This window comes from Brienomyrus brachyistius, chromosome 22, assembly GCF_023856365.1.
Source record: "Brienomyrus brachyistius isolate T26 chromosome 22, BBRACH_0.4, whole genome shotgun sequence".
NCBI classification, from domain to species: Eukaryota; Metazoa; Chordata; class Actinopteri; order Osteoglossiformes; family Mormyridae; genus Brienomyrus; species Brienomyrus brachyistius.
The window spans coordinates 11,664,310-11,677,838 of NC_064554.1; the positions used below are offsets into that span (position 1 = coordinate 11,664,310).

A 13,529-nucleotide genomic window follows, 5' to 3' on the forward strand; every position below is an offset into this window, starting at 1 on the left:
ATGTCTCACAAACTAGTTCAGGGTTCTGTAGCATGATAGACAACATGCAGTGTGCATATAGAATATAATCTCTGCATGCATGACCATGTGGGTAGCAGCGCATACGAGAGGAGCTTGCACTACAATACAAAAACAGGCGTTTTCCTTTTCGCTGCATAAAATGCATCAACCGCTAGAAACCTACAGGTACAGAATACAAATGAAGAACTTACGCAATCAAGTTTTTGCACCCTCTTTTTTAAAAAAAAAAAGCACAAAACCACGCTGTCTGACTGAATGCAGCGTCCCAAAAAAATCAGGGACGTGAACGTGACTTTGCATTCCCTCTCCAAACATCCGGTTAGATAAGGCTGTTTTGGTCACGGCCCATGCTTCTGTCTGAAGAGAAGTACATTTAAGGGCTTGCTATTTTAAATGTGCACTCGGTTGTATGCAAGTGCTTAAATTACATTTGTAAAAGAGCGGCACATACTGACAAAGAACCTGAAGTGAAAATCCAAAGGTTTTGTTTTTTACCTGAAGTGACTCCTAAAGTTATTATTTTTTAAAGTTCAGCATATTCTTAAGAAAGAGGAACAAGTAACTAAGATTTCTGCCACCAACCCCCCAGGCCACAGCTCAGGAGGATCTGCCTGGACGACCATGCAAGTCCAGCAGAACGTGAGGGTACACAAGACAATCAAAAAGACATTTACCAGGCTGAACGGCTGAAGATGCACTTCTGCCCTAAGCCCGGAAATCACACAGGAAGTAAACATGTATTCTGAAAAGTGCTGAATACGAAATGTGACAAGACTGTGGCTGGGGCAACAGGAATTCATTTACAAAAAAATGTAGTGTCGGGGCGGGGCACTTTTTTTGTAGCATGAGGTGGTTCAGTCCCTAATGTGCCAGAGCTCACCATATTTCCCAACCTGAGAGGCCCGTGCTTGGCACATCTGTCCCTTGTCCGTCACCCTCCTCAATGCCACCTTGTGCACCGAGAGCAGCACAGGAGCTCCGCCAAGCGACACAGCAGGGGCAAAACTGCCAAGGAGAGTGGGATGTCTAGATATCATCTTTTTATTGTGAAGTTCTTAAAAACAAGCAGTAAAAAGTAAAAACCAAGCATACAATAGATAACGTGACATCTCTGAGGAGGAAGAGAAAGACAGGGGAGGGGAGGAAGCTTGTCCCTGGGAAAAAAACAGTAATTAAAGCAGCAACAACAGCAAACATACATACATACCACCATATGCAGACAGACAAAACAGTCTTTCCCTGTGTACTGCGACTGACCACACACAGACCCACACACACACAGACCCACACACACAGACCCACACACACACAGACCCACAGACACACACCTCACAAAAAAAAAAAAATCTAATGAAAAATGGAAAAATACCTTCTCCAGTATTGGGAATGTTCCATCGTGAAAAGGGGACCGTTCAAAATAAAAAGCCATAAAAGCAAAGTCACATCCTCTTGGGTCATCAGGTCTGAGTTTCAGTAAATGCAGTAGTAAGACTAGCAGAAGTACTTTTACAGACTGTCTATGGAGAAATCACACCGTTTACGCCTCATGGGAATCCTGCCAGAAAGGGGGAGGGGGGGGTAAATCAGATGCGAGCTCAAGGTCCTGACTGACATCGGGAGAGGGGCACACGGTGCTTGCCAACGCATCGTGGAGATTTTTTTCACCTGAAAATCTTAAATATTTTTGTCCTTTTCACATTTTGCTTAAAAAGTGTTTTGAAAGGTGGAAGGAGAGAAAAAGACGAGGGCCGACACCTGCTGGAAGGTGGGGCAGCACAGCTTCGCTCAAAAACATAAAAAGAGACATAAAAAGGAAGAAGTGTCCAGATTGCTGGCTGGTTGCAGAATGCCGTTGGTGGTTATCTCCTACCTCCGATTCGGATCCGTGCCTCTTCACTGCGCCTGCAAAACAAGGCTGTTAGTCGGAAACGAGCATCACATTCGCACCGCAGCTTCCGAACAGCCTTTCACACAACAGGCCAATTAGAAAAGTCATCTGATACAAGGGACAAATTAATTTGCATGCAGTTGCATAAAGTTCACAGATATAAAAACAAGACAAAGTGCAAAGACTATTGTGAAAGGATAAATACGGCAACTGTCAAAAGTCTGGACAGCCCTACCCACAGAAAGGTTTATTCTCCACATTTTACAATAAAGACATCAAAACGTTAAAAGAACACATATGAATTATACACTGGCCAAAAATAACAAAAAACATTGTTTGAGGGGTATCTCTGTGGGATGAAACTCACAAGATTGCCGGTTTAATTGCCCCAAGGACAGGCTGACCCTACCGTCTCCTCTATACCAGCTTCATGAGGTGGCCTCCTGGGATGCTTTTCCAGCTGTCCTGAAGGAGGTCCCACATATGCTGAGCTCTCATTCGCTGCCTTTCCTTCACTCTCTGGTCAAACTCCTCTAAAACCATTTCAATTGGATTCAGGTCACATGACCAGGTCATGTGATGCGACACGATCACTCTCCATTATAGGCTGCATGGAGTGTCCAGACTCTTGACTGGTACTGTATGAGTGTACAATTTATGTAGTGAAAGTCTGATGCAATCTTTTAAAAAGGAAACACCACAAAGACACGTCATGGCTGGACACAACTCTGTGACCAGGGATATTTTCTATTTTAACCCTAAAGCAACGACGTGGTTAGTGGTTGAGGCTGACCAGTGACCGCCGTGACCGTCACTGAGAGGTGTCCTGCAGAGACCACAAGCCCGGCACCTACACACACCATGGAGCCTGCAGGCTGCCTGGCCGGGTCTCACTCTACCTGCTGTCCAGGCTGCGGGGCGGCCGCTTGCCCTGGGGTGGCGGCCCCCGGCTGTCCGTAGTAAGCAGCCTGTTGTCTGTAGTACTCTGCCCAGGCGGCGCTGTAGTCAGGCTGGGCGCCTCCAGTAGCCGGGGCTGCTGCCGTACCGCCGGCTTGGGCTTGGCAGAACCAGAGAGACTGTTAGATTCGGTTAGGTGCACAGAGGGGTGGAGGTGCAGGGGGGCAAACGCAAGGCACTCACCCATCTTCTTGTAGTATTCCTCCCAGGCCTTTGTGTAATCTGGCTGCCCACCAGGGGTCTGAGCAGCCTGGGGTTGCTCGCTGGGCGCCGGTGCCCCCGCAGGTGCAGAGGGGGGCTGGCTGGGCACAGGCCCACCGGGCTGCTGGTAGTACTGAGCGTAGTAGGCGGCCCAGGCCGCGTTGGGGTCTGAAGCAGCCGCCTTGCCTGGAAGGACGGGGACGGGGCGGGCAGAGGCTATGAGACCCACAAAAGAACGCGAATCGAAGCAGCGACAGAGCGGCCAGAAAAAGCGCCACCTACTGGGGTCGTGAGGTCCGGGGGGCTGCCACTGCTGGTAGGTGTTTCCCCAGCCCTGAGGGGGGTACTGATGTGGAGCTGGGGGCCCCCCACTGCAAGGAAAAGGGCCCCATGAGCCTCTGTCAACGTAGACATTGTTATGTTCATTTCTGTACACACATATGCATCATCACAAGCAGATGATGAGATCTGTGCACCTTCATATCTGCCAAGACCTGAGCTCAGACCCCCCATCACAACAAGGAAGCAAACACGAGCATCCAGCTCAGCCTGAATCCTCTAGGAAGGTGTGAACTCAGATCAGAGCGAGATGCAGCGAGGCACCGATGAAGCAGGCCAGCGGACTTACTGGGGACCAGGGGCGCCTGGTGGCCCGGGGTTGTACGGATTGGGGTTATAAGGCCCCATGTGCCCAGCTGGGCCGGGACCTCCTGGACCGGGACCCAAAGGACAAAGCGGACCCTGAACCAGGAACCAGAAAAATCACAGTCAGCTCAACACACAGAAATGGTCCCAAGTAACCATGGCAACATTTACACAGGACATTATACTGAAGGAGACAGGGTTCCACCAAGCAGGGTAAAGGCCGTGGCCGTCAGTAGTACCTCTATCTTATCCTCAATCAGCTGCTTGGCGTGGTCGATCTGCTGGGGAGAGCCACGAATGATGAACAGCTTGTAGTTGGGGTCGCCGTTGGGGGGCAGCTGGCGTGAGATCTCCACGAAGGCCCCCGTCTGCTGGTTGATGGCCTTGACGTTCTCGCCCCCGCGGCCGATGACCAGGCCGCACTTGTGGCTAGGGATGGAGAAGGTGACCTCGCCAGTGGGAGGGCCCCAGCCACCCTGGCCTCGGCCCCGTCCCCTGTTCCCTGGTGGCATGCCTGGGGGTCCTGGGGGCCCCTAGGAGACAGCAGCAAAGACAAAGCTCACCTAAAAAAGCCTAATATTTCTCAGCATTTCATTCCATAAAAAGCATTACTATTTACCCTATAAACCAACGGCCTTTTCAACAAACGATCTGGAATGGTATCCCACAGTTCCCAACCCACTAGTTTAAAAAAGTCTGGCCTGATACCATAGTCATACAGCCAATCAGTGATCCTGGAGCCTTCACACAAGCCAGTGGGACTCCAGGCACGAGGCCCGCCCTCCAGGCACAAGGCCCGCCCTCCAGGCACAAGGCCCGCCCTCCAGGCACAAGGCCCGCCCTCCAGGCACAAGGCCCGCCCTCCAGGCACAAGGCCCGCCCTCCAGGCACAGCTCACCCCCTGGCCTTCTTCACGTGCACGGATACTCTGCAGCAGGTCTGCGATGATACGAGCTGCGTGCTCGCAGCGATCCGGGGGACCCATTATGTGTGCCACCTTGTCTGGCCCTACGCCGTCATCTGCAGGACGATGGCACACGATCAGCAGCAGCAGGGATTAAAGCTACGCGTGAAGCCCGCGATGGCATCCACAGGGCAGGCCAGGGCCTTCAGCAGACCGACGGCCATTCACCTCACCCGGCTTGAACTGTATCCTGACTCCGGCATCATTCTGGATTTTCTTGATCATCTCGCCATTGCGGCCGATGACGACACCAACAGAGTGGCGGGGGACGGGCACCTGCATGACCAGAGAGCAGACGCCGGCTCACTGACCCCCGGAGGCTTGGTCTTTTGATAAAGACATGAGCGCATCGGGTTACGCAGTGATGCACCCCGAGTGTCCTGGCAACCACGCCTCCCGCTACGGGAGAAGCACCATGATCTGGAGGGATCTGAGAGAAGGAAACTCACATCCATGCCGCCGCCGCCGCCGCCGCCGCCTCCCCCCATGCGGGAGCCATACTCGTTCCTGTCTCCGAATCCCGGGTGGTCCCTCTCCCGCAGAATCTCCTGCACCAGCTCCCGTGCTTGCTGCGGAAGGGAGAAGGTGCTCAGGGCAGTGTGGAGAAGGCCGCTGAGAGCACTCCGCTGGGTCCTGCACCCCAACAACCCGCTAGCGCTAAAACCTTGGCCAGATAGATGATATCACTTCGGCAGCTGTTCCCACAGACAGCAGGGGGGGGTCAGGGTTTGTGGTAGGAGCCACTCTCCACACTGCCACATCACTGAGCACACAGATAGGGCTGCCGTCAGGGGAAGAAGCACCTGCACTTTGTACGGCTCTCCAATGATGCGCAGGGGTTTGTCCATATTTGGGTTCTGGGAACCATCCTGTATCAGGATCATCTTCACACCTGCGCGTTCCTGAAAACACAAATGAAGCACGGCTCCATCATGTTTCTCTTTTAAGGGCTGTTTAGCATTCTTAGTACAAGTTATAAGGTGGCTGGTTGGTTACCAGCACCAATCAGCAGATAGCATAGGAGTTTTTCCACTGTACCAAGTACAGTACTTTTGGTACTTTCGTTTTCCCATCGATTTCTGGTCTAGCACCAGTACCAAAAGTACCAAACCAGCTGGGGTGTTTCTTAGGTACTTCAGTATTTCGCCGGTTGGTTATGCAAATAGCCTGTATCAAACACGGATACACTGCCTTGAAAATAGTTGCAAACAATGATGATATATAAAAAAAATAATAATAAATTCTGATCTGGTCAGATGAACACATACAACGAAACCATCAGGATAGCATAAAAAGAAATTAAAATATTTAGTTTAATATACTACGACAGCATGCATATAGCATCATGATTTTGTTGTAAATATAGCAATGTGATTTTGTTGTAAATATAATTATGTGTACAAAGTATTGGTGTATTTACAAAGCAAAAAGGAGTTAAAAAATTTCTCAAACCCGTTTAGGAGTGATTTAAATAGCAAGGATGAAAATGATTATGATCGTCTTCGAGAACGCATGCAGCGCTCATGCACGTTTGAACCCCCGACCAGCAAGGCACCACTGAGGTACCCTGAGCAAGGTACCGCCCCCAAGCACTGCTCCCCGGGAGCTGAATTAGCTGCCCAATGCTGTGTCACATTGTCATATATAGGTTAAATGCTGGACACATGTCGTTGCTGTGCACTGTGTGCCGTGGTGTGTCAACAATGACAATTAATCAGTAAATTCTAAAATTAGATAATCTATTAAAAGAATAATTAAAATGGCAAAACTAAAAATTTAATCTACCTTACTAGTTACGTATATTGCATACATACTAGTAATGTAATGCATAACATGCAATGCTGGTTTTCCAGCCCTATGATGTACTATAGCCATTTTTCAAATTCAGTATAAAATACTCTGTCTTGCATTGTCATGTCATTCGGCGCCAGTACCAGTTTTTACAGCAGTGGCATACCAACACCTTGAAGTACAGTACTTTTGGTACTTTCTCGAAGTGCCAAAAGTACGGTACCTGGTGCAGTGGAAAAGCACCCACACACTATCAGTCTCCGGCAGGCATTTCATCCCCTTTACCGACACCTAGTGGACAGAGGCAAGAATCACCGTTGATCAATGGGTTGCACACATCACACACCATTCTGCTTTGCACTTTTCTGATTTAAGACTATAACCAATTTTGAACCTGTTTTCTCACTCTGTCAAAAGTAAAAGTAAACACCGCTGCTCAGACCATATATTCAACTGAAAATTGTTAATGAATGAACAGAGAATGAAACTAATCTTTCAGCGTTCAACTTATGCAAATCATCTCTACATTACACAAGATTAACCGACCCGAACTTTGGCAGTGCAACCTTCCACTTCTGCTGGGCCCAGGGGCTGGGAGTACAGCTCATACCATCCTGTGTTTACTGACATTCTGGGCCAATTAATGGGAACCGAAAGGAAGGGGGGCGGTTGAATACCTGCAGCTGCTTGATAGTCTCCCCCCCCTTGCCGATGATGAGTCCAGCCTTGCCAGCAGGAATCATCATCTCCTGCACCGAGCCGCTCTGCCCATTGGTGGACTCGTGGAATGAGGACGGAGGCGTGCCCCTCCCTCGGGACACGATCTCATCCAGGAACATCTTTGCCTTCCTGGGGAGACGCAGATGGAGCGGTCAGCCATCTCGCACGCAGTGCATGCTCGTTCCTGGCAGGCAGGCAGATACTCACTCTATGGATTCTGGAGACCCAGTGAGGGAAACACTCCTTTCTGGAAGCCCTCCACTATCTGCCAGGAGGAGGACATCTGAGGTCAGGGCACCCTGCATGTGTCTGCTTAGCCACTGGCATTAAAATGCACACTTTGGAGGGCCAGGAATCCCCAGCACCCCCCGCACGGTCTGCGTCCATTCACCACACTCACCTGGGGCGATCTGAACCTTACAGCCAGAGTCGTGCTGAATCTTGTTGATTTGTTCACCTCCTCTGCCAATAACTGTGAGAAAATCAGAAAATGAAAATTACACATAAGCAGTAAAACCCTCAGACCAGAGCGCTCTACCAAACAGCAGCCTGAACTATTCCCAAACGCAGAGCAGCTAGAATATCCCAGATAGCGTTTCAGTCAACCAGAACATTCACAGTTCTGAGTCTTTACCCCTCAGACACCTGAATAAATTGTAGAATTTAATTAACAGCCTGATCCTCCAACAAAAATCCAACATGATATTCTGATATTCGTAAGGGGTTGACACATGACAAAATACAAAATCTGACCTTAATGCAAACTGCTATGCTAGAGTCCATAATTAACAGTCCAGTGATTAGGTATTGAATCCCACTAAAGCAGATGAAGTTCAGGTAACGGGCATTTCTCAAACGATCGACATGCCTTTCCTAGCAGGCTGAAATGCTACCGGTCAAGAGGTGTATGATGCAAATCTGACACTGGGTTAAAGGAAATTTCATCCTTGACATGTTTATGCATTGAGCAGGGCGTAACACACCTCGACACACCTGAAGCTCTATTAGTACTTCCTAACCAATGTCTCCTAATTTTCATTAAATCTGCTCTACTGCCAACAGTGAAAAGAACACCTTTGTCACTGTACATTTACAGTACAACAAAATTTCCCGAATAATTAAAGAGGGTGATGACAAGTGGGTAAGGAGTGTATCAGTCACAACATTTAAGGTGTCGAACATAAAAGAAGCGCTTTGAAATTATTTAATTCGGCAAAGCTGCTTTTAGGTTGAGTGGTCTATAAGCCCTATATTTTTATAGCACAATTTTACATAGCAAGCGGTTTTATGAGAACACAGCTATCATATTATAGCAGAGATGTGTAAGGGAACATTAATCATGTTAGAGCAGAGACGTGTACATGAACACACCTATCATATTATAGTGGTGACATGTACACCTTTCATCAGCTCAGAGCTGCAGAACCTTGACCGTCACTTTACTATGCAGGCATGGGGTGGGGGGGGACTGTAAACTGAGAGACTGCATACTCACTGAGCCCAACCATGCCATCAGGGACACTGTACTCCTCTGTGGTGGTCGTCGGTCTTTACCAAAAACAAGACGACAGATATTTAGAGACATTTAACAGACACTTTGTTTCAAAGCGGCAGACTGAGATTGCAGGCTGGCTCTACCAACTGCAGGAATGGAACCAACAACCTTCGGATCCTGGCCACTGAGCACAAACCCACACACACCACCCCCTAGTATATCAAGTAAACGTACATGTAAGAGCGGCATAAGCTGGGTTATGCACTTGTCACATGAGCACAAGAGAGGCCCGTGACCACAAGGTTCAATAAAAAAATAAAAAATAAACGTTTAAATCAAATTAAACCACAAGCAACATAAAGTATCAATCAGGAGCCTCCCTAACTCAGCATAACACACCAATAAGCTCCGATCCTGCTCCTCTCCCCTCCCAGAGAACACAGCCAGTGGCTCCTCTGCAAAACCCCAAGTTACTCATTTTAAACACACCTATCCGGACTTTGAAAAACAAAAAAACAAAAACACACACCCATTAGTGGGCTAACTCATTAACAGAATTTTGTAATCAGTCCAGAAAATACTCCATCAATCTCTCATCCAAACAACTGTCCCATGCTCTCTTCCATGTTTACCTCTGCTGTGCTAAGGCAGCCAGCTGGGCTCCGATTGCTGCGGGAGAAAGAAAGACATTGATCAGTTCAGCACTGGCAACATACAGGTCCAAGCAGAGGGTTAACGACCTGTGGACTACAGCTAGGCACAGCTACTGGCACACAGGGAGGAGTACACCTAGACACAGCAACCGAGTGCTAGGGCATAGGACGGAGTACACCTACACTCAGCTTTTGGGGGCTAGCGCAAAGGGAGCAGTACACCTAGACCAGTGGCTCTCAAACTCGGTCCTTTGGACCCACTGCCCTGCTTGTTTTCCTGCTACCCCTGCCCCACACACAAGTCCCAGCTGTCTTTCAGCTTCTGATTGACTGAACACATCTGATCCAGGTAATCAGCAGTGTGCAGGGCAGGGATAGCTGTAAAACAAGCAGGGCAGTGGGTCCTGAGGACTGAGTTTGAGAACAACTGACCTAGAGCTACCGAGGGCTAGGACACAGGAAGGAGTACACCTAGACACAGCTACCAGGGGCTAGCGCACAGGAAGGAGTACACCTGGACACAGCTACCAGGGGCTAGCGCACAGGAAGGAGTACACCTGGACACAGCTACCAGGGGCTAGAGCACAGGAAGGAGTACACCTAGACACAGCTACCAGGGGCTAGAGCACAGGAAGGAGTACACCTGGACACAGCTACCAGGGGCTAGCGCACAGGAAGGAGTACACCTGGACACAGCTACCAGGGGCTAGCGCACAGGAAGGAGTACACCTGGACACAGCTACCAGGGGCTAGCGCACAGGAAGGAGTACACCTGGACACAGCTACCAGGGGCTAGCGCACAGGAAGGAGTACACCTGGACACAGCTACCAAGGACTAGCGCACAGGAAGGAGTACACCTGGACACAGCTACCAAGGACTAGCGCACAGGAAGAAGTACACCTGGTCACAGCTACCAGGGGCTAGCGCACAGGAAGAAGTACACCTAGACACAGGTACCGAGGGCTAGCAGACAACGAGGAGTACACCTAGACACCGCTAGCCTTCGGTAGCTGTAAGGGAGAAGTACACCTAGACACAACAACCAAGAGGCAGAGTCGTAATGATCAGAAAATGGTAAAGCCAGCAGTAAAGTGGGCAACACTTACATAGAGAAGTGGCAGAGTCAAGGTCACTCTGGGAAGCCATTTTCTTACTTTCTGGCTGTTCTGGAGGCACAAGGAGGGGCCCATTAGCCATGTGACAATTCAGTAATCACCAGAAGACATGCTTTGCAGTCAAAACACACGTCCATGTTACAGAGCAACAGATGCACATTCACTTCTCGCAGCAGGGTCACTTCAACGCTATCCATGGGCGCTCCTTGGCGCAGCGAACACGTCAGCACCACTACAGCCCACACAGAAATGAAGGCCAGGCACGCTCCCCCCAAGGTGACCGGAAGAGGTGAAATGACTGACACGTGCCTACCTGCATCCTCCAGCTGCCGCTTCTGTGCTGTGTAGGGGAAGCCCTCTGGGGCGGCGCTGTTGTTCAGCGGGGCTCCCCCTGCATCCCCCCCGATCTTTGCTGCGATCTGCCTCACACGTGTGAGCAGAGAGAGAATCAAGTTAGACATAACAGTTGTACTAATCAATTTATTAAACTGATTGTTAAATAGGAAGTCCCTTTCCCATTTGACCCAAATATGTTGCTGATCCTGTCAACTGTATCAGGAATTCACTGCTTTACAGTTTCTTGTAGTTCCTAGACAGTGTTTCACTATCTAATCACCGCACTGTGTTTCCCTGTAGCCAGTTTCATAATAGAAATTAAATGTATGAAAACTTTTACAGACTAGCATAAAACTGAACCATTGTAGGAAAATAAACTGATAGAGAGCTTGTAAACAGTTTGTTTTTTCATGCAGGTCATTGACAGCCAAACTGGATGATCTCCAAACGTTTGACGGACTTCCTTTCACCAGGTCAGTTCTTGTAAAAATTCACAACAAAATCTATAACAGACAAAAAAAAAAAAAAAACCTAAGAGAGTGTCTGTAGCCAGATTTCTGCAGAAAACTAACCCAGTTTCACTTAAAAAGTAGTTACACGTTTCATACTTTATCTTGGGTGCCGTTTGTTTACATGGACACTGTAGCAACCAAGCAAGTCTTCTAATCCGTATTACTGATATCCTGGGTCCGTAATTCAGAGAATCAAGGCAGTCCTTGCTGGCAATGTCATTTAAAGGGTCAAGGATGATCCCAATAAGTTTTAAGGTAAGCTTTAATGTGTTAGGGTTAGGTTAAAGTGATACGGTTAAGTTTACCGTAAAGAATCGAAGGCGAGTCGGACATCACTTTCTGATAATACCAAAGTGTTTATGTGAGATTTAATGCCGCTTCAAGGGTTAAGTTTAGGGTTAGGGTTATTTAAAGTGGGGTTGTCTGCAGGTAGTTGCTCATTAACAGCAGGACCCCCAACTTTCACGAAGTCCCCGGAGACTCGGAGGCGTTTAAAGGCCGCTTAAAGCGGAGGAAGCGTCGGGCTGCCGGCGTCGAGCAGCACCCAGGGATCCCAAGATCCTGGGGGGCTGGCGGTCGCTTCGCGGTTAGCATGGGGAGGCCTAGTACCAGCGACAGCGCTGCCTTCCCGGCGCAGCAGCGGAGTCCCGGAGCAGAAGGTAAGTCAGCGAGACTGCGGGGGACAGCTTGTCCGTCTGAGAGGGCCGTGTGAGCGCCGAAAGGAGGGCGGCCGTGCGCCTGAACAGGCAGCCGCGCCGGCTTCATTGATTCGCGTCCCGACCCCGACATACACACAGGCCAAGACCCTCACCTGACGGGCCCGCTGCACGGCGTCCGCAAACGCGTCCTTCTTCAGACCGCCACCCGCGCCCAGCGGAGGCTGTCCGCCCAGGGGAGGTCCAGCCCCGGGCGGGGGAACCGCGCTGTACTCCGACATGCTGGTCGCGTCAAGGGGAAAGTGAACGAGTGAAAGCGGACGGCTTAGGCCCGGTCGAGGTGCGCAGAAGCGGGAAGCCTAGGAGGCGAGATACGGGGAGGAGCGAGGAAGCGGCAACGGGGGCGGGAACAGTGGAGCCGTCGACCAGTCTCCGGCAAAATACCGGGAATGTGGTGATAACGAATAACCGGGAACAGCGTGGAGGGACAAAGCACGAGCAGCAACAAAGTGCGGGACATATGACGGACAAGCTAGCCAAATTAATTTTAACTTACTGTTAGCGCTGTTAGAAGAACCAATCACTATGCTATTACGTCACTTGATCGATAGCGTTTCTATCCAATAGCTTTTCATAATGCAGTGGTTATGTTTTTAATTGATGGGTAACGTGACAAGTGGAATTCCTCGTCTGTGGGAGGCCGTTCGTCTCCAGTGTAATACAATGACGTTTGGGATTAGGCTGACGATGTGGTTGTGTACGTGATGAGGTAAAGTAATCCCAGGCTGCGGAAAACAAACGCTAGTTGGCAATAAAGGTTAGTATCCAGGGAATAACTGGAGGCTATTTTTGTTAAATAACAGATTTTAATTTTTATGCTATTTTAAAATTTAAAGTAATACTGGTACTAGTGAAGTACAATTTAATAGCACAAAGTAGACACTTCACTTACTGAACATCTTTCCATCCATACATCCATTTTCTGAAACCACTTGTTCTATTCAGGGTTGTGGCAGGTCTGGAGCCTATCCTAGAGGCTACGTTCGCAAGGCAGGGAATAACCCATGATGGGCCTCGAACCCCTCGCAGGGCACACTCACACCATTCACCCCTATGGGCAATTTGGGAACTCCAATTAACCTTTGCATGCCTTTGCACTGTGATTCTCAACACAGAATACATGGACCCCAATCTATTTGTACTCCACATCTAACCTTTATTCATATCCCTACATGTTTATGAATAATAGCATTTTCTTATTCTCCCTATCTAGTTTTATCTTTGTTCTATTTATCGTTTTGTGTATTTTTGTCTTATCAGTAGGTTTAAATTGTATATACTCAGGCCACCACCAATTACCAATTTCTTGTACTATTTGTACGAGCGTAGATGGTGAATAAAATGACTCTTATTCCTCTCTTTAGTAATCCCGGGACACTTAGAGCCCCAAGACATGCAGAATGACATGAATTTTCTAGGTCTTTTCTGTGTTTTCAGAAACCTGAAGGCATGGAAACACTGTTGAAAATAATCATGACGTATGTGAAAGTAACTCATATCTTATATATAATTTA

At 48.9% G+C, this 13,529-nt stretch overlaps 1 protein-coding gene across 2 annotated transcripts; it reads right to left on the reverse strand.

The window, feature by feature from the left end:
• Window positions 1-1,044: 1,044 nt before the first annotated feature.
• Window positions 1,045-12,483, reverse strand: LOC125718142 (far upstream element-binding protein 2-like). 2 transcript variants are annotated; one of them, XM_048991723.1, is made up of 18 exons: window positions 12,111-12,483; window positions 10,765-10,870; window positions 10,443-10,502; window positions 9,315-9,351; window positions 8,683-8,735; window positions 7,588-7,659; window positions 7,395-7,452; window positions 7,145-7,316; window positions 5,480-5,578; window positions 5,126-5,245; window positions 4,850-4,952; window positions 4,611-4,732; window positions 3,952-4,245; window positions 3,696-3,808; window positions 3,350-3,438; window positions 3,050-3,253; window positions 2,809-2,966; window positions 1,045-1,923 (listed from the first exon to the last, which is right to left on the reverse strand). In XM_048991723.1, exons 1-18 carry the CDS (start codon window positions 12,234-12,236, stop codon window positions 1,915-1,917), a joined length of 1,995 nt encoding a protein of 664 aa, XP_048847680.1. In that variant the 5' UTR covers window positions 12,237-12,483; the 3' UTR covers window positions 1,045-1,914. The 2 variants fall into 2 exon arrangements, with proteins under 2 accessions (XP_048847680.1, XP_048847679.1); XM_048991722.1 differs by having other exon boundaries at window positions 3,350-3,465.
• Between the last annotated feature and the right edge of the window lie 1,046 nt (window positions 12,484-13,529).

Bases quoted from the DNA above. Each gene is read 5' to 3' on its own strand.
- LOC125718142 (XM_048991722.1), bottom strand. From the start codon at position 12,236: ATGTCGGAGTACAGCGCGGTTCCCCCGCCCGGGGCTGGACCTCCCCTG. The intron at 4,733-4,849 runs GTGAGGTGAATG...ATCGTCCTGCAG, and splicing joins CAGGATACAGTTCAAGCCGG to ATGACGGCGTAGGGCCAGAC. The intron at 4,246-4,610 runs GTGAGCTGTGCC...GCTGTCTCCTAG, and splicing joins CACGTGAAGAAGGCCAGGGG to GGGCCCCCAGGACCCCCAGG.